The sequence below is a fragment of the Syngnathus leptorhynchus genome, chromosome 2 (genome assembly GCF_054491065.1).
Source record: "Syngnathus leptorhynchus isolate UIUO chromosome 2, UIUO_Slep, whole genome shotgun sequence".
In the NCBI taxonomy this organism is placed as follows: Eukaryota; Metazoa; Chordata; class Actinopteri; order Syngnathiformes; family Syngnathidae; genus Syngnathus; species Syngnathus leptorhynchus.
The window spans coordinates 1,413,081-1,437,250 of record NC_141196.1 but is presented as its reverse complement, the minus strand read 5'-3'; the positions used below and the strand labels follow the sequence as shown (position 1 = coordinate 1,437,250).

The window sequence follows — 24,170 nt, the reverse complement described above, 5'->3', positions numbered from 1 at the left end:
AAAACAGAGGCAGATTTAACTGACGGGGGTTTGGCTTAATCTTCGTCGAAAGCAAACGCAGATTAGGACGGGAGCAGATGGTTTTGGGAATAAAAAAAAATGGCATTTCTTGATTGTTTATGATCTGGCCTCCCCTCTTTTATGATTATTTTTATGACTGCCTCCGCTTTGGGGCGACTTTACAAGAGTCTTTGGGGCATTATCCAGGCTTAGACCCCGCTGACCAATTCCCCCAAATGCTCTTGTCCTGACCTTTTAACGGCATCAAAGTCCTAATCCATGTCAATACATATATGCCGACGTTAATCCCGCCCCCCCGCCCGCCAGTTAAGGATGCTTTTCTTTGGCCGACCTCAAGAGAGGACAAAAGTATCAAAGGTGGAGGAATTCGGGCGGAAGCATTCACGCAGTCAGCTCCTCGAGCGAGGAAAGCGATTTGATTTTGCAACCTGGTCATTTTCTTGCCAAGATTAATTGTGCGCCATCCGAGCGCTGTTTTAATCTGAGGAGCGGCTGATGCAAATATAAAAGAGTGGGAAAATAATGAGAAACAAATAAGGCGAGAGCACTTGGCCTAATGAAATGGAACGTCCGACATGTTTTTTTTTTTTTTTGGGCTGCACATTTTGGTAATGAAATTCCTTGGCGGCGCTACTAGGGAAGAAATCTGCTGTAAAGCGTCAAGGTGAGGCGCTTGCACATCAATTTGAGAAATGCGAAAAATGTTTGCGGTCTGAGTTGGCCATCGAAAATCACAAAAAACAGAAAATCGGGTCCAATTTGTCATCAACATATGCAACGACGCGGTTGGCCGATGTCACTGACAAATGATCCTGAGTAATTATTAACAATTGTATATGTGAAGCCGACACATCCGGATCATCTCAAAGACGACACACGTCAAAGTTTTGTGGGCATCGGGTGGGCTCTTTCTTGTACGGCGGCGGGATTTAAAATTCAGTTCAGATTTTCAAAGTTACCGTGCGCGTGCATGCGCGTGTGTTCCCTGCTTGAGGCACGAGCCAAATGTCCACCGTCTTTGAATGTGACTTGTCTTTTTAGGGACTATAAATACATGTCATTGTCTATTCTGATACGAAGAGGCAAGTGTTTCTACAGCTGCTTCTCTTTCTCCCCATTCCCTGCGTGTGGGCGTGCAATTGCAGATTTTTTTTTTCCCCTCTACAGGGGGAGGACGAAAAAAAAAAAAAAAAAAAGAGAGATGCCAACTATTTCTATTTGAAGCGCAGAGAGCCAGCGATGCAAGGGCTCCTTTTGTGTTCTCCAAACGCGTTTTTTTCTTGTTTCAACTTTGTCCAACATTGCCCCCCCCCCCCCCCCCCCCCAAGCACCACCCGTCCCCCGCCCAAGTCCAACACCTCCCACGCGTAATCAGCCACCACGCTACGGTCAAGGCGTTTGCCGAAGCCTGATTGTCATCACGCCGTGAGAGGAACATGCGTGCGGCCAATTAGAAGGTAGTCTTCTGCATCGAGAGAGCGAGATTTATATATAGAGATATATATGGATGGATGGATGGATGGATGGATGGATGGATGGATGGATGGATGGATGGATGGATGGATGGATGCATAGATGATAGAGAGAGAGAGAGAGATAGAGAGATAGAGAGATAGAGAGAGAGAGAGAGAGAGAGAGAGAGAGAGAGAGAGAGAGAGAGAGAGAGAGAGAGGGAGGGAGGGAGGGATGGATGGATGGATGGATGGATGGGTGGAGAGAGAGAGAGAGAGAGAGAGAGAGAGAGAGAGAGAGAGAGAGAGAGAGAGAGAGAGAGAGAGAGAGAGAGAGAGAGAGAGAGTACTGTGAAAAAAGCCGTTTTGCCACCACAGTCTATATGTTGTGTTTTACAATGATGCTTAGCTTTTATTCACGGTGGCTAACAAAAGTGCAGCGTGGCGAGTCTTGTCGGCGAACCGATCGAGCGCAGTTGATAAAAAGGCTCGTTGGCAAATACGCACATTTTTTTTCCTTTTTTATTCTCGTACTGTATATTCAACAGAACAGCATTGAAAAGGTTTCTCGCTAAGACCGGCGGGAGTAGCGTTTTTTCCCGAGTCGCCGGCTGTAATTGGTTAGCGATCCTTCATCGCCGTCGCTTTTAATTTAACTTATGTATTCGGTTTTAGCCCGCGCAGAAGATGATATAGCGGCCCGAGCAATAAATGTCCCCTCGACTCGTCTGTGTTTACAGTCCTAAATGGATTAGCCTCCGAGGGCAGCTGTGCGTTAACCTGCACACGTCTGTTCCCCGGGATCCCTCGCACCTCCGCGACGGCCTCTAACCGGCAGCCACCTCGGCGCGTCGCTAATCGCTTTAGCATCGATCGCACCCGCTGTCCTGCCTTTGACCTTGCGGTAGCGCATTTGGCTTCAGAGCTCGCCCAGCGGCCCGTTCGACTCCCGAAGCTCGGCCGCTCACATTAGATCCCCATCGACCAATAGCCGTGGCCTAAATGAGCGGTACGCATTCCCGCGTAGGCTAACATTTAGCCGTCACATTGAACCAGGCTGGAAAGAAAGACTTGTTATGAACAGAATGTTTCTTTTCATCACATCACGGATGAGGTCGCCCACTGAACGACGTAAGCCCGGGAAATGAGGCTTGAACTTTTCAACGAGCATAATTAGTCCGCTTGGAAGTCCATCCCCATTTCTGACACCAATTTTTTTTTCTTCTCCTACTCGTCTCCAGTTTGGAACTGTAATCCCTCCTTTGAGGATGTATGAGTGCTATTTTTTTCCCTCTGTCGTCGTAGAATACTCCTTCAATTAGATTTGACACAATAACAGGCTTAGGCTTCCTGGAATTTTGAGTTTCCATACCTGACCAATTCTCCAACTGTGCCTTTAGTATGGGTTTGGGTGAACAATAGATACTCTTTTCTTTTTTCCCCTTACGAGTTGTTTAATCGTCCCAGAAATAAATAACTGTCATCAGTAAAGAAGAATGTTTCATGTAGCTTCGATGCATTTACCAAATCATGAATCGTTTCAATCCCTGCGGTACTCCCCAGGTCGTGTCACATGGTATATTTCGAATTTGCTACTATTTATCTGAACTGAATTTGTTTTGATTTCCTACAACTCGCTGTCAAATCTCTACGCCCTAGGTTTGTTGCGACAGAGATAGCGAGAGACTTGAAAAGTCCCCCTCACCAAGGTTGCAGTGCATTGTAAGTTAATCCAAAAGTTACACCTGAAAGCTAAAACATGAGCAACTTTTGGAGTCGCGCATCATCCATCAGTCAAAGTGAAGCGAAGAAAAACGAGCGACAGAGGGCAGTTTTGGCTGAGTGCCTCCGAGGTGTTTATTTGTCTTGGCTGATGACAGCCCCACCTGCTTTCCTGACACGCCTTTCCGAGCCAAGATGCGTCACGCATTAAGAAATAACTCGACCTTATGAAGTGTCTCGAGCTCGCAGACATGAAGGGCATCAGCGTCGGCCAACTGGACATCTTTCCCGGCTTTATTTTGCTTCCTCTGCTCCTCAATTGAAGCGTTGAAGGTTTCAATTAGAAAGCAACGCCGACTTTGGCCGCGGACACTCGTTTAGAAAGGTCACAGCTGTCCGTCGGCTTCATCCCATCTCGTGTGAAGACTAATTTAAAGCTCACTTCAACTTGGAATGGCTGACCTAGACGGGGCTGATCTGCTTGCGCCCAAGGTGGCGCACTGCGAGTTCCCACTGTGCTCCGCAGCCGTCGTTTTGAATTAGTCGCTCTCGCGACTTCATTCAGTCGGACGACTCCCCGAGCGCTCCTTATCAAACGCTGAAGCGGGCTAAATAGCGTGCATAATATACAAATATTTCTCAAATCGTGGCTGTGTACTTTGCGACAGACTGAAGTGGCACCGACATTGTAGATTAAAAGGGACAGCTGATGGAAAATTTGACTTTTTGACTTGCTTGCATACAAATAGTTTCTGGAGCAGGTTTATTGAGTCTGGATTCGGTCATTTTAGTCAATTTACACAGAGGATAAAGAATATATGCCTATTTTTATTTGAACATGCACTACTTCAAGACTAGTAAAACAGTTAACATTGATGCTCTCCATTAACATGTCAATGGCATTTCCATTATATATTAGCAATAAGCTAGTAGGGGGAAGTTCCTAAGGCAACGTTGTTTGCTTGAAAAATCCGTCATTCTTTTTGTTTCACGTTAGGCTTGACAGGAAACTTTAAATCGGCTTGTATGAGGGAAAACTCGTAAGTTGGGTCATTTGTATCTCAAGGCATGACTGTAGTTAAGCACAGTGGCAATACGGAAGTTACAAAAAAAGATTAAATAGAAGAATAAAACCTCTGCTTTGTTGTTTTTTTTTTTATCACTACGATGGTACTTGAATAGCCAAGTTTTTTTTTGGAGGTAGTACCCGATGCTTCAAAGATTCAGGTGTATCTTGTACTGCGTGCACCTTTTATAGATGGATTCAAAGAAAAGTCTGAAACCCGAGTGGAAGGTGAAGATGACTGTGTTCTCAAATAGAAGCTATTATGCCAGAATGAAAAGGACACCTCCCCCATGTTTTAAGCTCATAGCAAGGTATGACGCTAATCGCTTCAGACTGGCGTGTCAGCACCGAGGGATGAAAAAGAGACGCGAGGGCGGCCGCCGCGTAATGGAAGGAAAGGAGTCGACGCGTGCGACTCGTAAAATGGCCGGAGGGGATGCTGTTGGCAAAAGCGGGCCATTTGTTTGCGTGGCTTTGGTAAATATGTGTCAAGCCCTATCGCCTTTGCCGAGCTAACCGGCCGTGGCTTTCTCACTAGGTGAGGCCACGAGGGTACGCAGGTTAGGAACGCTGACAAACACGCTTAGCCTACATGGAGAGACACACTGAAAATGTTAAATGGGCCACCATCACCCCACAAATCAAAGCTGGATAATAGCGAGCTGCTAACATAGTAGCTACCAAGGTTATCACCCATTTGGGACTTCTAAAACATCCCGGCAGATGACAGGAATAAAATGCTCGGGAAAACATTGAAGCGATGTCGCTATACACATGTAACTGTAAACCCAAATGATCGATAAATTGTGACAAATTCCAGCACAGGGGGATAGAACGGTTCGAGGTTACGAACGGCGTGCGGCTAACTAGCTTGCGCCACGGCAAAACATTCTTTATCGTGAGTTCGCGTGGAGATTCGGGTTACAGTAGCTCTTTGACAGAAAGCGAACATGCGGGAACAAATCCGAATATTGCAATGAGTACACCAGTTTGCGAGGAGGACGTCCTGCCCCACTTTTTGTTGAGCAGAGTCATGTTGTCCGTCCCTCCCTTTAAATAGACTCGGTCCCAGAGGGCCACGACCCCACCCGGCCCGTGTTCACCTTGAGATGCGTCATTAAAAGCTTTCCATAAAATGTCTTTTTTATCCTCTCCACTACTTTCATGTCAGCGGTTTCCCGAGCTTTACTGAATAGAGGCACATATTAAAAAAAATAATAATCATAATCACACAGCACACCTCCAAACTAAAATGTTACAAAATGTATCAATACTGAAATTGATTTGAAATCACTGAAGTGGTCAATTCTGCGTTCTGGTTGGAGCCCAATCGAATTTGCAGAGAAGAGAGGAGGATATGAATCTTATCTCGCTGCTGCTTTAATTATTCCATCTTTAAGGTGTGTTCCTTTTTTTTTTATTAAAAGAGTGTCCATTTTAATCTAGGAGCGCTTCGGCCGCACAATGGCTAAGTAATTAAAGTTGGAAGAATGAAATAATATCGGAGGACCGGAGAAGCCAATTTGAGTTCATTTTCCGGTCACAATCGGTTCGGTTCTCCCTGACAGTTCCCGCGGGACTCGCCTGGAAGTTTAGAGAGCAACAACGGAGATACGACACTCCTTCCATCAGCTTTTTTTTCCTTGACTTTTTATGGAATGAGGCATTAGTTCCTGCGTCTCCCCGGCGAGGCGGTGATAATTACCAGCTAGCCCGAGTGCAGCGGACTGCAGTGCAGCAGCTGCGTTTACCACAAAGACACCTTTTATGGGATCAGAGTGGCTCTTTTTAATGGCGGCGCAACTCGCCGGCCATTTAGATTTGTTTCCAAAGCGAAAAATCCGTCTCAGGCAAACGGATATAACCTAGCGAACTAAAGTTGGTGAGCGGTCTTCTTTGTAAAGTTTTTCCAATGTCCAGCAGAGGGCGGCGCTAATTATCGCCCATCGGTGTATGACAGTGGCGCCCGTTATGTCTGGCTCTGACCCGAGATAACCCCGTGGCCCAACCCAAAATGCGAACAAACAGCCGCCGGTTCGGACGCTTCAAAAAGTCGAGGAAAAAACTAAGAGATGGCGACGAGGAGGGAGGAAAGGCAAAATGTGGAGGGTGACGCTTGAGGAATCGGGCCGCAGAGACAATGAGCTCATTAGTGCTTAGTCGACTATCTACTGTATGAAGACGCCTCGCCGAGCTGCTTCGCTTTTGCGTATTCACACGTTAGTGTAACGGTGTGCGTTTTAGCACGTAGACGAAATTTGGGATGATGTCGTTAGGCTCTCGTTGCAAAAAGCGGGTCACGATGAAAGGGGGGGGGGGGGGAAGAGGCGACTGAGGAAAACGAGCTCCTCCCTCCCAAACAAAAAGATGAAGAGCGACGTAGCCTCTACTTGACGGCGCGCATGCCAAATCAAAATGGCTGCCGTGGAAAAGGCGTTTATCCTCGGTGAATGCGCCATTCGCTGAGTCACGGGCTTAGCGCTTTATCGACGCTTTATTACTCATTTCACACGTTTGAGTTTTCCATCCGCCTAAGAAAGGAATCTTTGGCTCAGGCCGGTTTTGATTGACGAGCGGTGCCGCAATCTTTGACTTTTGGCCTTCCAGCTGTTTTTTTTTTTGTTTGTTTTGTTGCCATCTTAATGATGCAAGCGGCACGCGCAAAGCTGCATCAAGTTCAGCTCGGAAAAGAGAAGCCACTCGCCGGTGTCCGTGCGCCGGCATCATTATCCGGCCCGCGTCCGCTCTCCGAGTCAAGGGTCGCGCTGACAATTCGCCGCTGCCGTGTTTAGGAACATTAGTGCCATCACTCACGGCGGTAATGAGGGAGCAGCAGATGGATGCCGTTCTCCAATCCGCTTTTAATGACCAAACAGGGGATCGGGCTCCTGCACGGAGCCTGCGGACTCCCACTCTTAAAGGCCAACTGCCAGATAGCCACACAAAAAAAAATGAAGGCGGAGAGGGGAGGGGCCGAGCACTGTTCCAAGAATACTTTTCTGAGCTTCTCTTTTAAACATTTATCATCACTAAACATGAGACGAGGCTTTATCTGCCGGCTACCGCTTGCTTTGATCCCGAGGAATATAGATTTTGTTTAATGTTGTCGTCCTCTGATGTCATCAAAAGCGAAGCCTTCTAACCGCAACCGTAATTGCTCTTATTAGTGACGATTAAAAAAAGTCACATGTCAAGTAGTCACATACGGTAAGACAGTCAAAAGAGACTCCTTCCATTTTGCTCTTGCGGCTGTCTCACCGAAGTGGCTCCGATGACAAATTCCGAGCGTACGTTATTGACCAAAGATGGTTGTAATTCTGCAGCGGTCGTCGAGTTCGCTTCGAATCTCAGATTCCTCTGTTTCATAACCGGATTTTATGACGGCCAATCAATAGTGGCAGATTCCTCAAACAAAAACACCAAATACAGCAGCGCATACTGTAAATGGCAGCGAGATGAACTCAAGCCCTCTTCGTTCTCTTTCCGCTGACACTTTGCAGAACAAAATTCCGAGTCGTTCTTTGGAGGCGGGGCCGCTCGGAAAGCAAAAATGTTCCATGACCTCCGTTGTCGCAAGGAGAGAACAATCAGGCTGCTTTCACCGCTCCCCCCTCGAGGGACTGTTAGCGTTAGCTCATTCCCCCTGCCTTTAATTAGCGGCGTGTATTAGCGGTCCTCCGGCGCAGATGAGCGTCGATGACATTCGAGGGGGCCCACCTGGGGATGGCTACGACAGGATATCAGGGCTTCTTATCTGCTCTCCCCCGCGGGTGAGCCAGAAAAACAGCTTAAGCAAACAGCCTCCCAGGTAGCCTCCTCATTAGCGCTATCGTCACTATTAGCGGCATTAGCGCCCGTGTTTTGATTGCCGTCATTAGCGTGAGCGGCTTAAGTAGCCAACAAGAGGTCAGCTGTTTGTCTGCTGGCTGTTTGAAACAAACCAACAGTATATTTTGGTGGGAGAGCGAGGAAGCGAGCAATCGACCTTCCTTGACTTGTTGAGGACATAGAATGATTGCGCAGACAGTTGGCGACAGCCAGGGGAAACCTCCAGGCGGCTTGTCCCCGCTCTCTTAATCGCTCCGGCATTGTCCATATTGGCTTGATTCATGAGGCCATTGAGCCCTTCCGCACCAAATTGCTCCCCGCCTCGTAAGCGCAGCTGTCGACGGCTCGCTCCCTTGTTGTCCGTTTGCTCGTCTTTTAAATAAAACAGCGAGGGGTCTTTTGAAACTATTTATCGGGCGGCGAGGAAAAGCCGCGTGAGTAAGTCGCAAATGAGTAAGTTTGGATTCTTTCAAGTTTCAAAACGGTTACAGTGGAACAATCGCGGCTCAATAGCCAAGTGCGTTAGCACATTAGCAGCCACTGTGGACTCGCGTTAGCTGCTCACCACTTTGCACTCCGAGTCTAGAATTGCTGCTCACGTTCATAACCATGTCAACATTTGTCATGGTCTCTCCTTGTTTTCTGTAAATTCTTCTCAATTCAACTGTATCAAGCATTGTTTGTTTAGCTAGCGGTGAGCTAAAGTATCAAGCTAACGTAGTGTAGCTTTCTTTGTGGGATTTGACGGATGAAATCCGGTGTGCTCATCGTTTCGGTTCTTATCGTCCCTTTGCCGCGTTGTACCCACTTTGAATCAAAAGCGTAAATTACCGAGTCCAATTTTGAAGCTGCCAGGTTTTGTGCAAACCACACCAAAAAAATACAAATGTTTTAGCTAAGCTAAGTTTCTCATTTTCAGTCTGACACCTCTGGGAGAAGGAGGCAAAAAGAGGACAAATAAACGAAGCGTTATGTTGCCCATGGTGCTTCACAGACTCTTGAAATGTGTTGCCATTGTCAAGACGGCACTTGAATGACAGAGGGGGGGCTTTGAACATCACCAATGATGCGCTGCACTCAAATGCGGCAAAGAAGCCAAATTACGGTCGAGACAAAGGCAACAGGGGGACGGAAAAAAAAAATCACTGGTAACTTTCCCGGCGTGATCCGAATGAGGGGTTTTGCATCAGCCCATTTTGGTGGAAAATGCGGGCAGCGAGCGAGATAACAGAAGGCGGGAAAAAGATAGCAGGAGCTCTTCTGCTCGTCGCCGTCTTCATTTCAAATGCTCAAATGCTCTTTTTGTGGCATCTCCCACGTTTGTGATCAGGCGGACGACAACGTTACCGCGGCGCATTCGATTACAGCTGTTTAGATGTGACGCCGAGCGACCCGTCGGGTTTGGACGGGAAATGCGGCCGAGACACAGAGAGTCAGACAATTGCGCTTTTTTTTATTTATTTTTTTGTCCTCACCAAAGCCGCGGGGCTGGTATATTGATCGAGATGGCAAGTAAAGAGAAGCGAGGGAATAAGAAGTCTATCGTTTGGCCAAAACTCATCGCCACCTGAATGAATCCCCCCCCCCCCCTCCCCTCGGAGGCCCATTATTCAGCCATTATTGACAAGCGCTCGCATTTACTTCACCGGACAAGTTGTGTGCAACCGCCGCCCCCGCCGGGCTGGCCGAGACGAAGCCAATCCGGCAAATCGATCCGAGTATTAGTCACTGCTCGTGACAGCGTTCATGGCGAGGTGAGACCTCAATTTAGGAAAGTAGTAAGTGAGGGTCGACGCAAAGTAACACGTGATTTGGAGTTGAATTTTGTTTTCGTAGCGGTCAGTCGGTAAAACACGGAAGCACGCACACACACACACACACACACACACACACACACACACACACACACACACACACACACACACACACACGCATTGCTATGTGGTTGAAATTGGAAAATTTTCACATCCATGCTATCAAAGCTAGCAAAGGCCCAAATCTTGGATGTAAATAAATTGAAATCGTATCAAATTACGCTGCGTAGTTTTTGGGACAAAATGTAGAAAGTACGCTTCATTTCTTCAACCGAATTTGCCAAAAAGTCAGCAAGGACAAACAATCATCATAAATCTCGAAGTTCTCCCGGACTAAACGGACGAGAAAAAGATCGGCGAGATAGCAAAGGACGTACATTTGCATGCGAAAAGACAACACGGCCCACCCAAAGAGGGATGAAAGCAAAAAGAATGAGTGCTCCCGGGAGACGAGTTGGGATCGATGCTCTTTCCGCATCAGCGGCGTCCAAAGCTAACATGCCTCACTTGTTTGGAGATTCACGTGGCTTGGTTTCTGCCAAAGAGCGTGCTGTTATTTCCAACTTGGGGGGACTTTGGCGTAACTTTGGAGAAGGTCGCACCAAGTAAGGAGAAATCCTCCCAAACTTTTTTTTTTTTCTGGCTCCTTGAGAATGATGCAGTACACAAGGGACCCAAAAGAGACATCTTCCCCAAATAAGGACAAACACGAGAGGAACAGTGTGTCTGTGTGAGTGCTGCTAATATGTCATAAAGAGGAAGGGGGGGGGGGGGGCTGATTCTCATCAAACCTCTCCAACTGGAGTGCGGCGCTCTTTCCAGCACGCCACTGTTCCAAATTTGCTCCACATTCGACGAGTACCCTCCAATTCGCCGCCGTCTCGAGCGAGGAAGAAAGAACTCGAGATATTCATAAATAAAAGCTGGAACGAGGAGCTGAGCTGTCGAGTGTCGGTGTGAAATATCGCTGACGCGGCAATGCTTCCACCGGGGGAGCTGCTTCTAATGATTGGCTCCTTGCGGAGGGTTCCAAATGTCATCTGCCTCACCTAGTGCCACTTTTCTGGTGTCCTCCAACAAGACGTATGAAATCGTATTCGGAAAAAGTTGCTAAAACTCAAGTCAACTTGTGTCAAATTCAGTCGACGTGACCCGTCCGCTTGATTGTTGACGTCGAGAAATGAAGACGTCAAAAAATGAGCTCTGGCAGTTTCTACAGAGAGAGAAAAAAAAAAACCCACATCATAGACGGGCTGACCGAACGAGGATCACGGAACCGAACTCACGGATCAGGGTACCGCCGCAATACTGTGAGCAATCTCGGATTTGTTACTTTTACTGCCGTGGTTGTGCTTAAGTGCCAGTTTGATGGTTTCAGCCGACCGCAGGGGTCGAAGCTGTGGCGGGGGGGAAAAAACAAAAAGAAAAGTTGCGGCTTACGCTGGGAACTTTACGCTATTAAGTGACTTCCTCCCATTGGGACACAATGTTGAGTGTGCAGGCGCCCTATTACCTTTAACGAGAACGGGGCCGCATTGCGGACGTTAATGAGAGGTGTCAGAGATGGCGGCTAATGGGCCGCATTCCGACTCTTTTCACCGGCACGCTTGACCCTCTTATGCACCCACGCCGCTGCCACACTCGGCGAATCAATAACGCGGCCGCGTGAGGGGGGTGAGGGAGACTCCCTGTCACAAGCGCCTCAGCCGCTGAGAAAATCAATGGGGAGAAAAACAGCGGGCACATGCATCCACCAGCTCGGAAAGAGAGAGAGAGAGAGAGTTTGTTTTCGTTCCTGTTTACCAGCCGGGGGCCAAAGTCAATGAGAAAAAGCCAACGAGAGAAATCGTCAACTAGTAAAAACGCAAACAGGTCATCTGGCTCCTTTCGAAGATCTGATAAACCATGAACAGATATAAAAAAAAGTAAAAATGCAAACAGGTCATCTGGCACCTTTCGATAATCTGACAATCCAGGAACAGATAATAAAAAAAAATATACAAAAATGCTGACAGATTATCTGTCACCCTTTGAAAATCTGCCAAATCAGGAACAGATTTAAAAAATAAATAAACGCAAAAAACGCAAACAGGTTATCTGTCGCCCTTCGAAAATCTGTCAAACCAGGAATAGAATATAAATAAATGAATAGGAATTTGTGAGTAGTCTTTGCTATTGAATCTTTGGACTTGGAGTCATAGATTCCTTATCCTCTGCGAGGAACGGACAATATCAGTGCCGCAGTGTTGAGCCGAGCGGAACGAATCGAACTTGTATGGCAAGGTTCCCGTGGATCCACATTTCAATCTACTTAAGAGTTTTTCTTCCTGGTGATGACACAAGATCTCCCCCTTTTGCATTTACGCATTGCAAGGCGTCATTCCATTCATTGTTTCTTTACGTTTGTAAAACAATACCGCCGCCCCGCCCCTCCCGAGCACAGAAGGGCATTTGTATTCACGCAAGGCGGCACTCTCAAAATATAGGACAAACACACTCCGAGAATAGATTCTTCCTCGCCAAAGCTTATCCCTCTCATTCTGCTCACAAGCATTTCTTTATTTTTTTGTCTTCTTTTCAATCTATCACACAAGCCAGCAGCGTTTGGGCTCGTCAAACGACAACACTTTGGTACCGCGGGACCAATTCCGAGTTGACTTTTCTCTCTGCTCGGCCCCGCGCTGGATTCACGTCACGTCGCCGCCCGCGTACAAAGGCTAATCTCACACTCGGGGGGGCCGAGCGACAATTAAATGGTATTGATTGGAAAAAAAAAAAAAACGTTTTCAGATGTTGTCTCGTAATGAGCTTGAACAACAGATCCAATTGTTAGTTGGACATGCTTGGGTTCAAGTATTGCTGCAAATCCAGTAAGGACCTTAAAGGGCATTCCAGATATAGCTAGAATTTATACAGAAGCTTCAATAATTCAAATACGGCTTTCAGTGTTTGCCCAAAGGCCCGACAGACGAGACGAGACGACCCCCACCCTTCCAATCACATCGAGTCCGCTGTCTATGAGAAGCGACACTCTCCCACAACAAGATATCAAATTAAAAGGTTGAAAGCAACCTTGACACTTTGTGCTAGCACTGCGCTTTTTCAAACGCATCCCGGGAGGCCGGCCTGGCGCTTAGTCCGGCCGAGAGCACCTGCCGTGCACGGGCTGCAAAAGATGTCAAAAATAATGTCCGCTAAAGCCTTTCTCCGGCTCTAATATTAATGAACACTGGCAAAAATAGAAGCGCCTTCGTCCAGCGATGCAACATTTTTTCTTTGATTCATTTATTTTTTCCGCTCTTATGCTCACATCAGGTGGAAAACTGGACAATTACTGGGCCATCGGTGACCAGAACCAATAAATGGTTGCGGTGTGCAGCCGAGCACCCGAACCGAGCATGAGCCCATTAAAATTTGATGGCTAGTCAGACGCTGACGCCGCCATCGCTCGGAAAACCACAAAACAACAACAGGCCGTGGAGGAAAGTCGTCGGGATGATCCGACCTCGAGAGGCGAACCCCTTGATACTTGTGGCCGATAGAATGCAAACACGGCGGCCGTTTGTGACTGTCTTTGTGATCGCACTAATGGTGGCCACTTTTCTGCCGCCTCTGCCTGAGCATCAAACGCCGCCAATGGAATAATAAAACAAAAGGGTGGTTTTTATTTTTTTATTAGAGGACATAATTCCAAATTACCTCTCACACTTCACTCCCGTAACTTTTTCACACACTACTGAAACGCTCTCAAACTCATCGCCGACATTTATTGATTTATTTACACTATTGAAATGCTCTCAACCTCATCACCACATTCATTTATGATTATTTATGTATCTATTTATCTATTCATTTATTTATTTACGCTATTGAAATGCTCTCGAACTCGTACATTTATTTATTAATTTACACTGTTGAAAGGCTAGCAAATTCATCACCGACATTTACACATTCATTCATTCATTCATTCATTCATTCATTCATCCATCTATTTATTTATTTATTTATTTATTCATTTATTCATTCATTCATTCATTCATTCATTCATTTATTTATTTATTTATTTATTTATTTATTTATTTATTTAGTATTTCTATTTCGGTACAATGCACATTGATGAACAGTATGAAAACAAACTTGACTTTTGATATTAATGAACTAATAATGTCCCCAGGCAGGCCAGTACATAAGAAAGAAAATATAACATTTAGATGTTACATGTACATATAAATACATAAGAAAGTCTAACATGCAATATATAAGTAACAATGTAAGATGTAATAGCTGTGATGGAACGGCGCAGTCGCGGCCATATCAGCATGTAATGACGTACAGTACCAACATAAAAGCAAGTGGAGAGGCTGGAGTGCTGCGGCAAATTAAGATGTAATTCCGGAGACCCTTTTTCCTGGAGTGCCACTCTTGATTAGTATTCTGCCTACGACTCGCCTTTCGTTTTCCTTTCACCGCGGGAGCCTCCCTTGGGGTGGGGGGGTGAACCCGGTGCATGTTAAGCGCTCGCAAGGCCTTCGGGAGTCTCGACGCCGGGCGGGGGCTTTCCGCAGCCAAATAAGCGCACCGGTAGCAGAGAATAGCGGAGAGGGACCCTTTTAGTACACCCGCCCACCCGTGTATAAAAAAAAAAAGACATCAATCTCATGAATTTGCCAATGGGGAGTCGTTGGCCGATCGGCAGAGACACAGGCGGATAATGAGAGAAACGGGCGTGCGGAGTGAGGAGAACATTTTCAAAAGGGAGCTGAGCGAGCACGAGGACGGATTAGGGGAGACAAAAGAGCAGGTGAGCTTTGATAGACAGAACCAGGGAACGCCAACATCAATGTCATCTTCGATAAGAAAGAGCCCAGCGAGGGAGGGAGGGAGGGAAATGGACAACCTTTTTCTCTTTTTTGCCTTTCACGCTATGCATCTGAAAGCCGACGGCGCGTCCTGGCTGCAGTGAAGCAAGATACATGTTTGGGTTTTTTGTTTTTTTAGTCAAGCGTGAGCGAGTCCCGGTAAGGTAGCGACAAGGGAGATTGATTGGGGGAGCCTGTCCTAAATTTGAGGTCTGGTACAACCCGAGGGTGATTTCTACACTAGCAGGGAGTGTGGTATGTAAATGTCATGAAAGTCAACGGAGCGAGAGGCTGCCTGTCTCTGTTGCTTTGACAGGACATTGCGGGCCAGGTGCATTCCTCAGCTGTGTCGCTGTCAGCGGGAACACGCACACTTCTGATGTATGTCAATTGAAGGAGACCAGGTTCAGGCTAAGACTATTAAAAGTCCTGAAGTAGGGCGAAGAACTTGACTTCCTGGAAGGTTCTTGTCCTAATAGCTGAAGTAGATCCTTGGGGTGGAAATATATAGACCTTCCTGGACCTAACATTCTTCCGGGCTGAACCAGAAGGAAAAACTGTGCTCGCAGAACATGAAATGTAGATGAGAACGTCATAAATGTGAGCCAGGCTTGCTAACTGGAGCTCTGCTGTCCACAAGAAAATAGCAGCAGGCTGGAAATGTCTGCTCTTGACCCATTTAGTGTTTGGTCAAGGTTTTTCTGGCAGCTTTTAGCCTAGTTAATCACAGGGCAAATACAGAACGAGCTATCACGGCGACAGCACGAAACCCGTGTTTGACTGATACTAGTCAAAAAAAGCCACGTCGACGTTTCGATCGATTCTAATCCCAATCTCTTTGCCGTCAACTGTAACAGCGATACCCTACAGTAGAGACCAAAGTGTGCGACGAAGCTCTTTAGCATGTGCGCTAGCTCTCTTTGTCTCTGTTTGATAGACACGCGTTAGCATGTGCGCTAGCTCTGTTTGTCAGAGGACAGCATCAAGAAAGCCACGTCAACGTTTCGATCGGTTTCGATCCCAACCTCTTCGCCGTCATCATGAGTAACAACGAAACCCTAAAGTTGAGACCAAAGTGTGCTACGAAGCGCATTAGCACGTGCGCTAGCTCTGGTTTGTCAGAGGACAGCATCATCCCTTATCGGTACAGTTCATGTGTCCCAGAGGACTCTGTGAAGCGGCTGATATTATTGAGGAGCGCTGAGCCTTATTCAATTTCCCCAAGCATATGACTAACCGCTCAAACGCTCACCGATTATGTTTCTCTCTCTCGCTCTCTTAATTTGGTTGCAGCACATTCAACTGGAGCTCAGTTTGCCTTCTCTCATATCCTTTTTTATTTTGGGAGAAGACGAAGCATTTCTCAGACGTTGCCCATCATCGTTTCCACGTTGGTTTAAATGTTGAAAATATGAAAAGAACGCTTGAGTCAGCGAGTGCAGGTATTCATGAGGATTAGCCGTTTACTAATTTTGGGGCAGACATTTTGTCACTGGTTGACTATCGATGGATCGTACGGCTCGTGTCAGTTTTTGGAATCTACGTTTGTGTCTGGGGCACGCATACAGATACTGTTTTGACAACTTAATCCATATCGGCAAAAATTGGCATTTGTGCTTACTGCTCTTAGCAATTTTGAAAAGGAAGAACTCCAAAGAAAAATAGCCACAGAGCTCTGTTGTGTAATTGTCTGGGACTTTGATCGTAAGAGAAAATAAAGCCCAAATTTGGCCCGGCTTTCGATTAATTCTGGAGTCCCATTGTCTATAAACTTGAAGACCCTGGCTTTTTTCAGCTTCACCTTGAAAAAAAAATGTTGTCCTAAAGTGGCAAAGAACTAGCCCAGCTGAGCTACACAATTTCCACTCATCGACCATCTGGTCTTGAACGGCAGTGGCAGATATTCTAAAAACAGTTTGACTTCCAACTCGGTCGTCAGCTCGATGGGGGAAGAAAAAAATAAATAAAAATAAATAAAAAATCAACGCTCCCCATAAGGCAGAAGTATTTGAATCAAAGCCAGGCTGGATTGGGGTGGGGGAGACACGAGAAAAAAAAAATCAATTGGTGCTTTGCTCAAAAGGGGCGAGAGTGGATAAATAATAAAGTAGGCATTTGCTGAAGAGGAGAAATGACATATCATTCATATCATAACATTTGGAACATCTCGGACAGTCAACAAATTGAAGAAGATTCTTTAGTGACGACGCATCTACCTGTCCAGAGCTTACCCAGCCGTGAGATTCATCTCTTCCAATCTATTTCCCAAGCTCCTCTTTTTTTTGTTGTTGTTTCAAAAGCAGATCTGCTCAGTTTGAATTGACTGCTTTTGTCAGTGGGGATCAGCTCAGCTCGGGGAAAGAGACAAAGACGGGAGGAATCGCCGGGCGGCTGCCGCTTTGATCTCACCGACAGACGCTGTGGAAAATACATTTCACAAAGGAGATTCGCCCGTGATGGGCCCACCAGAGTGACAAATTGGGCCTCCGCACACACTGTGTACTTGGATATTGCCTGGATAACCTGCCCGGTGTGGAACCAATGAAGAGTAGATTTGAAAAAAGACTTTTGCTGACTAGCAAAAGTGTAATTAAGCAGAATCACTGATAAGCAGCTAAAAAAAAGGACTTGAGTTCAAAAAATTTTGATCATCAATAAAATAGAGTAGCAGTTTAGCTAGCTAGCACTGGCTAGCAAAAGTATACTTAAGCAGAATCACTGATAAGCAGCTCAAAAAAGTACTTGAGTTATTTTTTTTTACCGTCAATAAAATATAATAGCAGTTTTGCTAGCTTCGTTTCCTGCCTTATTCAATCAAGATCCTAACCTTGATCGATTGATCTTAACCTCTCCCTATTTACATTGTGATCATCATACAAAGTTGGAAGGAAATGAATTCATTTTGCAAAAGTAAGGTGTAGAAACTACAAGTATCAAGTGCTCAAGGAGTAACTCTAAAATATTCAGCCGTTGCAAGAAAGGAAATAAAGGTACCGCTACAGACAAAAGGCAAGACGCCACGGTGAAAAGGAAGCACAAAGACAGATTGTTGCCGAGGAGCCTCTGCCTCTCGTCTCCTCCGGTGGATTGAAAAATTGAGTGGAGTCAAAGTTACACGGCAAGTCTCAAAGACAGCCGGTGAACAGCAAAGGTGAAATGTAATGCGGCGTACCTGGAGGGGACAAACTCTGGCGAGCCTATCTATCCTTAATCCAGGACACCTTGGCGTTATCGGGCCCCCATCGCTCAGCCAGCGAGAAAGCCCGGATAATGTTTTAAGGCTCTTGAGAAATCAAAGATCTTCCGTCCGTTTCCAGCGAGTGCAATTTTTACAAGAGGCCCGGTCTGCGCTGATATTTGACATGTTTTCAAATTGAACTGATGATCAGATGACTTTGGGAAGCCTTTTCCCAGAAGCTTGAAACAACAAGGGCGCCCGGGTCAGACTCAAAGACACGTTCGAGACGAACCTATTTGCCGAGTGACACGTCGCTTTAGCGTTTTTATCGGCGACGTGCTTTATTGTCAACTTTCTCCGTTGGCGTCAGTCCTTGAGGGAGCCCGTGTGATCATTTTTTAGGTTACCCGAGGCAAGTGTCATCTCATTACAATATCTCCACAGACGAGCCGTTTGAGCTCAAACGAGCAAAACAGAAAAGTACCGAGCGTAGACGCATTTCCCGACCGATTTTTACCCTCCCGAAAGAATTGGAGGGGTAAAGCGTACCAGTTTATGGCCACCTCTGCGCCATTTACCAGCTTTCAAAAGAATCAACGTCGTCTTTGTGAATGTATGTCATACATGCCTATTGTGTTTGTCCTCTCAAATCCACTCAAGCACTCTTGAAGCAGAGATACCGGTTCGCCAATGCTAATCTCATATGAGCACAGCATAGCAACAATTAACCAGATCTGAGCATTCACTCTGCAAGGTCAACCAAGGTGTCTCTGAAACAATGGCACATTCCTCGAACTCCAGTTTGAAACTTCAGTGGAGTTAGCAGACACATGAAAGGTTAGCTTATAGCCTTGGATTTCTTCTTTGCTAATTATTTTTTTCTTCTTTATGATATTTTCTGGCATATCCTTAGAACTCCAGTTTGCAACCTTAGTTAGTAAACACGCTAAAGGTTAGCTTATAGCCTTGGATGTATTCTTCGCTAATTATTATTTCTTCTTTATGATATTTTCTGGCATATCCTTAGAACTCCAGTTTACAACCTCAGTTAGCAAACACGCTAAAGGTTAGCTTATAGCCTTGGATGTATTCTTTGCTAATAATTTTTTCTTCTTTATGATATTTTCTGGCATATCCTTAGAACTCCAGTTTGCAACCTTAGTTAGCAAACACGCTAAAGGTTAGCTTATAGCCTTGGATGTATTCGCTAATTATTTTTTCTTCTTTATTATATTTTCTGGCATATCCTTAGAACTCCAGTTTGAAACCTCAGTTAGCAAACACGCTAAATGTTAGCTTATAACCTTGGATTTCTTCAGCGTAGTTAGCAGACACGCTAAAGGTTAGCTTATAGCCTTCAATTTCTTTTTCGCTGATTACTTTCTCTTCTTCGTTGTATTCAGTTTGCAACCTCAATGTAGTTAGCAGACGCGCTAGAAGTTAGCTTATAGCCTTGGATTTCTTCTTTGCTGATTACTTTCTCTTCTTCAGTTTTATTTTCTGGCAGTCTGGAGGCTCTATGGCACCAGGCTGCCTCTCCCGGGGTCGGTTTTGGTACCACGGCAGTCAGCTTTCATCTCAGCATTATTCTTTTTTCTTTTTCACGCTGTGTGAGGTCTGAGTTAAGACGTTAACTCGGTATGCAAACACCCGCTCCTGCCGGGGAGTAGGACAACGTTCCGCCATCAAATAGACGACGATATTCACCCACGCCGACGTGAACGCCGTCAATTAATGCCGTTGCTCGGGGTGCGCTTGCATAAAGGTCAGCACTCCCCGAGATTAGCTTTTAGTTCACGTCTCCCCGCAGCGCAGCGCCGCCCGGCCACCGTCACTCCTTTAATTGTCTGGCAAACGTCTCGGCGTGGGGGAAGACAAATTTTGCGGATTGTGCCAGCCCGCTGTCATGCGATTATGAATTTAGTAGCCATATTTTCTTTCTGTTCTTTTTGCTCACTGGAACGGGGAAGACACACCACCCTCGGGACTCGCATTCTACGTCTCGAAGTTTTTGTCTGTGGGATTTTGTTCGGCTTTTGTCATTTGCAGAGTACTTTAGCCACTTCTGGACGCGAGAAGTGTGAAGATGAAGCGTCGCCCGTCTCCTCCTATCTCTCGCGACGCTCCCTCCGATTTGTGGCAGTTGGTTTTTTGCCGGATAAATATTTCATCGGGCTCTGCCGGCGGCTTGAAGTAATCTGTACGACAGGCGGCAATGTACACTGTCATCCGGGATTGCTCCGTCCGCCGCCTCCATCTGAGCACCTTTTGATGAGGGGTTGGAGGCAATTGCCAGCCCATTTCCCGAGCTTTGTTCTCAACAAGGCCGCCGCGCCGCCTCTTGTGCCTTTTCCGCTCCACCCGGCCCGTTATGACTCTTTGCCCTGAAATCCAAAACATGTGCAAGGGGGTGTAAATTACATTTGGAGGTTCAAGTGTTTCTAAACTTCCTTGGGAATTGGGTGGAGTGGGAGTCAATCGAATGATCCGGCCCAAAAGACGGCACTGAGTGAGGGATTGAGTCTTAGTCCAAAATACACCTACCCGGGTTTTTCTGTCGAATCTAATCTGATCTGAAAAAGTCCGATCGTCACGCTTCTGTTTGCGCTCTTTGAAGTGGCCACCAAAGTCCATTGGAATGTTCTGCGCTTAATCCGAGTCAAGTAAGGAATATTCAGCAAATGATTAAAAAATAAAGAAATGACAAAACTATAACAATTAATTAAACAATAAAAATAATTATTTATCATTATTAATTATTAATATTACAAAAATAAAAATCTTACAAAAGTATTACAATTAAACTATAAAAAAATTAATAAATGTATTTCAAATATTGAGCTTCCTGTTCTCAAACGATTTGTGTCTGCAATTACTTAAAAAAAAATAGCAAGGGTTGTATAAAATGGCAGCGTTTGTCATAAAGCAAAAGCTCAATCTGTCGACGGGGAGCAAACACGATCATGTCACAAGATCATGTCTGAGAAGATGTACTGGACGCTGAGTGCCAGTTCCTGTCAAAGTGCTTCCTCCGGGATGCATCCTCCAGGAATCCCGTCTGGACCACTCGCCGTCTTTTGGCAGTGTGTTTGGCCGATGACGGCCCAGAGGCGGCCATGCTGTCTTCCCTGTTCAATCTGACGGACTGCTTCGCTTCGCTTTGCCTTGCCCGGGCTTTGACCTCCGCTACACTCGGTGCATTGTCACTCTCCTTTAATTCTCCTCGGCTCTGTCTCCGCAGTGTCACCCTCTGTTTCTTGCGTACCCTGAACTGATGCGAAGCCAGACGCTCAGCACGAGCAAAGCTTTTGTATGAATTCAATTGGATCATTCAAAAACTTAGCTTGGCTTCGTCCGAAAGACGGCAGTAGTGACATCGACCCTTCCCGCTTCCCGTTTCTGAACTGAAGGAGGGCAAATGGGCTGTGTTGTGGGTCATTATGAATTTACAACCTCCCCGTGGCTGAAAGCGCTTCTCCCCCGAGCGATACAGACCGTCTCTGGCTAGCAAATAAGGTCTCCGCCCCCCCGGGGGCAAAACCTGCGAGAAAAGGGCCTTCTTTGTCGGGCCACTTAGAGGTGTAGTGAGGCTTGCGACCCCGCTCGGAAACTTGACGACTTTTCTTTGCCACGTCCTAATTGTGGGATGGAAGCAACCTTCAATATCCACTTGAAATTCAAACTCGCGATCAAATTCGAGGTTACAAAAGGCCTGCAAAATCCAGAGGTTGTCAGAAGATCTAAATTTTATGTTGCTCGTCAGTAAGTCCAGAGATATACTTGGACTTATTGAAGTTCAAGGTAGAAAAGAGCTTTACGCACAAGTACTATGTGCTCCCAAAAGACGCATTCGGACACAACCATTCGTATTACATCACGGGCCACACTAACAAACTTTCGTATTAAGGAGAGGGCCACAAACTATCATCCCTCAGGCCGCAATTGGCCCACGAGCCGCACGTTTGAGACCACTGAGCTAAAACAAGTCAAATTAATTCCCAAAAGCGCCTCACATCTGTATTCTTACAATTCGGAAAACCGAAATGTCATCTCCAGGGGAGCCGACAACAAAAAGCATCTGAACCTTAGTTGTTCTGACGAGTCAATTGAATGAGCAATCAGTGCTCTCAAGAGTCCCGCCTGGCGTTGTGGGCAGGACAATCAGTGTCCGCTTGTCTCTCTTTCTGAAGTTGTGTGTGTGTGTGAGAGTTTACGCCACCATCCATCACGTCACGGCATTACATCTCCCAATTTTGTCAACTTCTCTCGCCTTTCCTTTCCATCACCCGGCTACTTCGGATTCATTAAGAGCTGCGTCAGATCGGCTAATGATAAAAGTGAAAGCGGTTCCCCCGAGGGCTTGACACTCGAGCCATCGGAAAGGGATTATGAATGGCACTCTTTAGCTTTTCCCTTGCCCCGCCCCCTTTTCCTTTGTTTCAAAAAATGCCCGCCGTCCGTGTATTCAATGTGACAAACAGAACAAATGATTTCTGTTCTGTCTTCTTTCTTTTGCAGGAGAAAAAGAGCATTAAAAGTAAGGCGCCATACCAACTCTTTTGTTGTTTTCTTTTGGGCAAAGGCATGCTTGGCTTGGTTTGCACTCCCCGTCGCTGCTTGGTTTTGATTTCCCATGCATCCTTTCATGTCCAAACTACATCAAACATCTCCAGAGAAAAAAAAAACAACAATAACGTCTCTCACTTGTCCAGCGACGCGTTTTAAGTGACACCGGCGAGTCCTTTAGAAACCTCTCGTAAATACAATCGCTAATCTGAGGCCGTGGCTAAAACAGGTAATTGCTTCAAGGCCTAATTTGTGGATTAAAGAGACTAGCAGGACGCTTGAGCCATCCAAATCTGAAAAGCTACTTAGATCGGGGGGGGGGGGGGGGGGGGGGGGGGGGGGGCGTGATTGCCGGCTGTCAATCAACAGATAAGCGAAGGAGTCCAATTGATTCTTGAGTTGCTCATTGTTGCTCGCCGCCGCCTCAGCACAAACACGTTTTTGAAGCATGACATGATTTCAAAGGCTTCTTCACCCCTCCACCCGTCTCAAGTCGGAGTTCTGCCGTCCGTCCGAGCCAGCAAGAAGCAGTTTCTCATTATTGTCTTGTTACACTCGCTGTGGTGGCATGCATGAAAACAAAAACATTGCTTTTATTTATGCCCGTTTAGTGCTGCGAGAAAAAAAAAAAAAAAAAGTCAGTAGCGACTTTAACAGGTTACATTTAGCAACACAGCTAGACGGAGTTGGATAGTTTCCTTTTTTTTTTTTTTTTTTGGAATGACACTAATTTGGACGTCAGGTGCCGCGCTGCCAATCACCGCGCAAGTCGACACAAGTAGCGCAAGCGCAAATTCTGCCATCTGCCAACACTTCACACAATCAAGTGTTAGATATCAACACGAGCCACTCATCAATGAATCTCCAAAGTTGGTGAAAACAAACAGAAGGCGCTGACGCATTTGTCTTCTCCCCCCCCCGCAGATTCACGGCCTTTGCCTGACGTAGCCATGACCGGCAAGTGCACCCGGGAATGCGACGAGTACGGCCACTCGGACTCCTGCTGGATGCCCGTCCGCACCCCGCCCGAGCGGCGGCTATCCAGGTCCACCACCACCCCCCAACAACCAAAGCTTTCCACTTTCATGAGCGGCGGCGGCGGCGGCAACGGCAACAACGGCGGCAGCAGCAGCCAAGAGCAGTCCGGCAGCCAAGAGACCCTCGCCATGGCCGCCATGGCCAACGGAGACCCTGCCGCCGGCCACGTGCTGGGCGACCGCAACCGCAACCTTCTTAGTAAGAAAATGGCTTCTTCCTCGTCCTCCTACGAGGCCTTCGGCTCGCCGTCTTACGGCTCGCCTCCGTACGGTTCGCCCGGGGGCGGCGAGGAGACCCTGAGCCACCCCACCGAGGAGATCCCCATGGTGGCCACCGGGGAGTACAAGCCCACCTCCTGCGGCACCTTAACTCGACGGGAGGTCTACCTGTAAGACCACGTGCGTTAAGGAAAAGCCCACAACGTTATTTTCTCCACCCCCCTACAGCACCCCTTGCATTCAATGAGGTCGGACTCCAAAGACTCAAAATGTCAAGAAGGTGGCCTTTAAAAAATAAGAAAAAATAAGCGCTACCACTGAGATGTCAATCTGGCGACTTGGGCTCTTGCAACGTGCTCTGCTGCCCGAGAGTCCGCCTGTAGATTAAGCAACGTATTTGACACACTGA

At 46.6% G+C, this 24,170-nt stretch overlaps 1 protein-coding gene across 1 annotated transcript in view; it reads left to right on the top strand.

Annotated features, from left to right (window-relative positions):
- Positions 1-23,571, top strand: part of pcdh7b (protocadherin 7b) — a 66,600-nt gene extending 43,029 nt beyond the window's left edge. The window contains exons 3-4 of the mRNA XM_085935946.1: positions 22,458-22,476; positions 23,430-23,571. Of these exons, the coding sequence (XP_085792072.1) occupies positions 22,458-22,474 (17 nt within the window). The 3' untranslated portion in view covers positions 22,475-22,476; positions 23,430-23,571. The remainder of the gene's footprint in view (positions 1-22,457; positions 22,477-23,429) is intronic.
- The last annotated feature ends 599 nt before the right edge of the window (positions 23,572-24,170 follow it).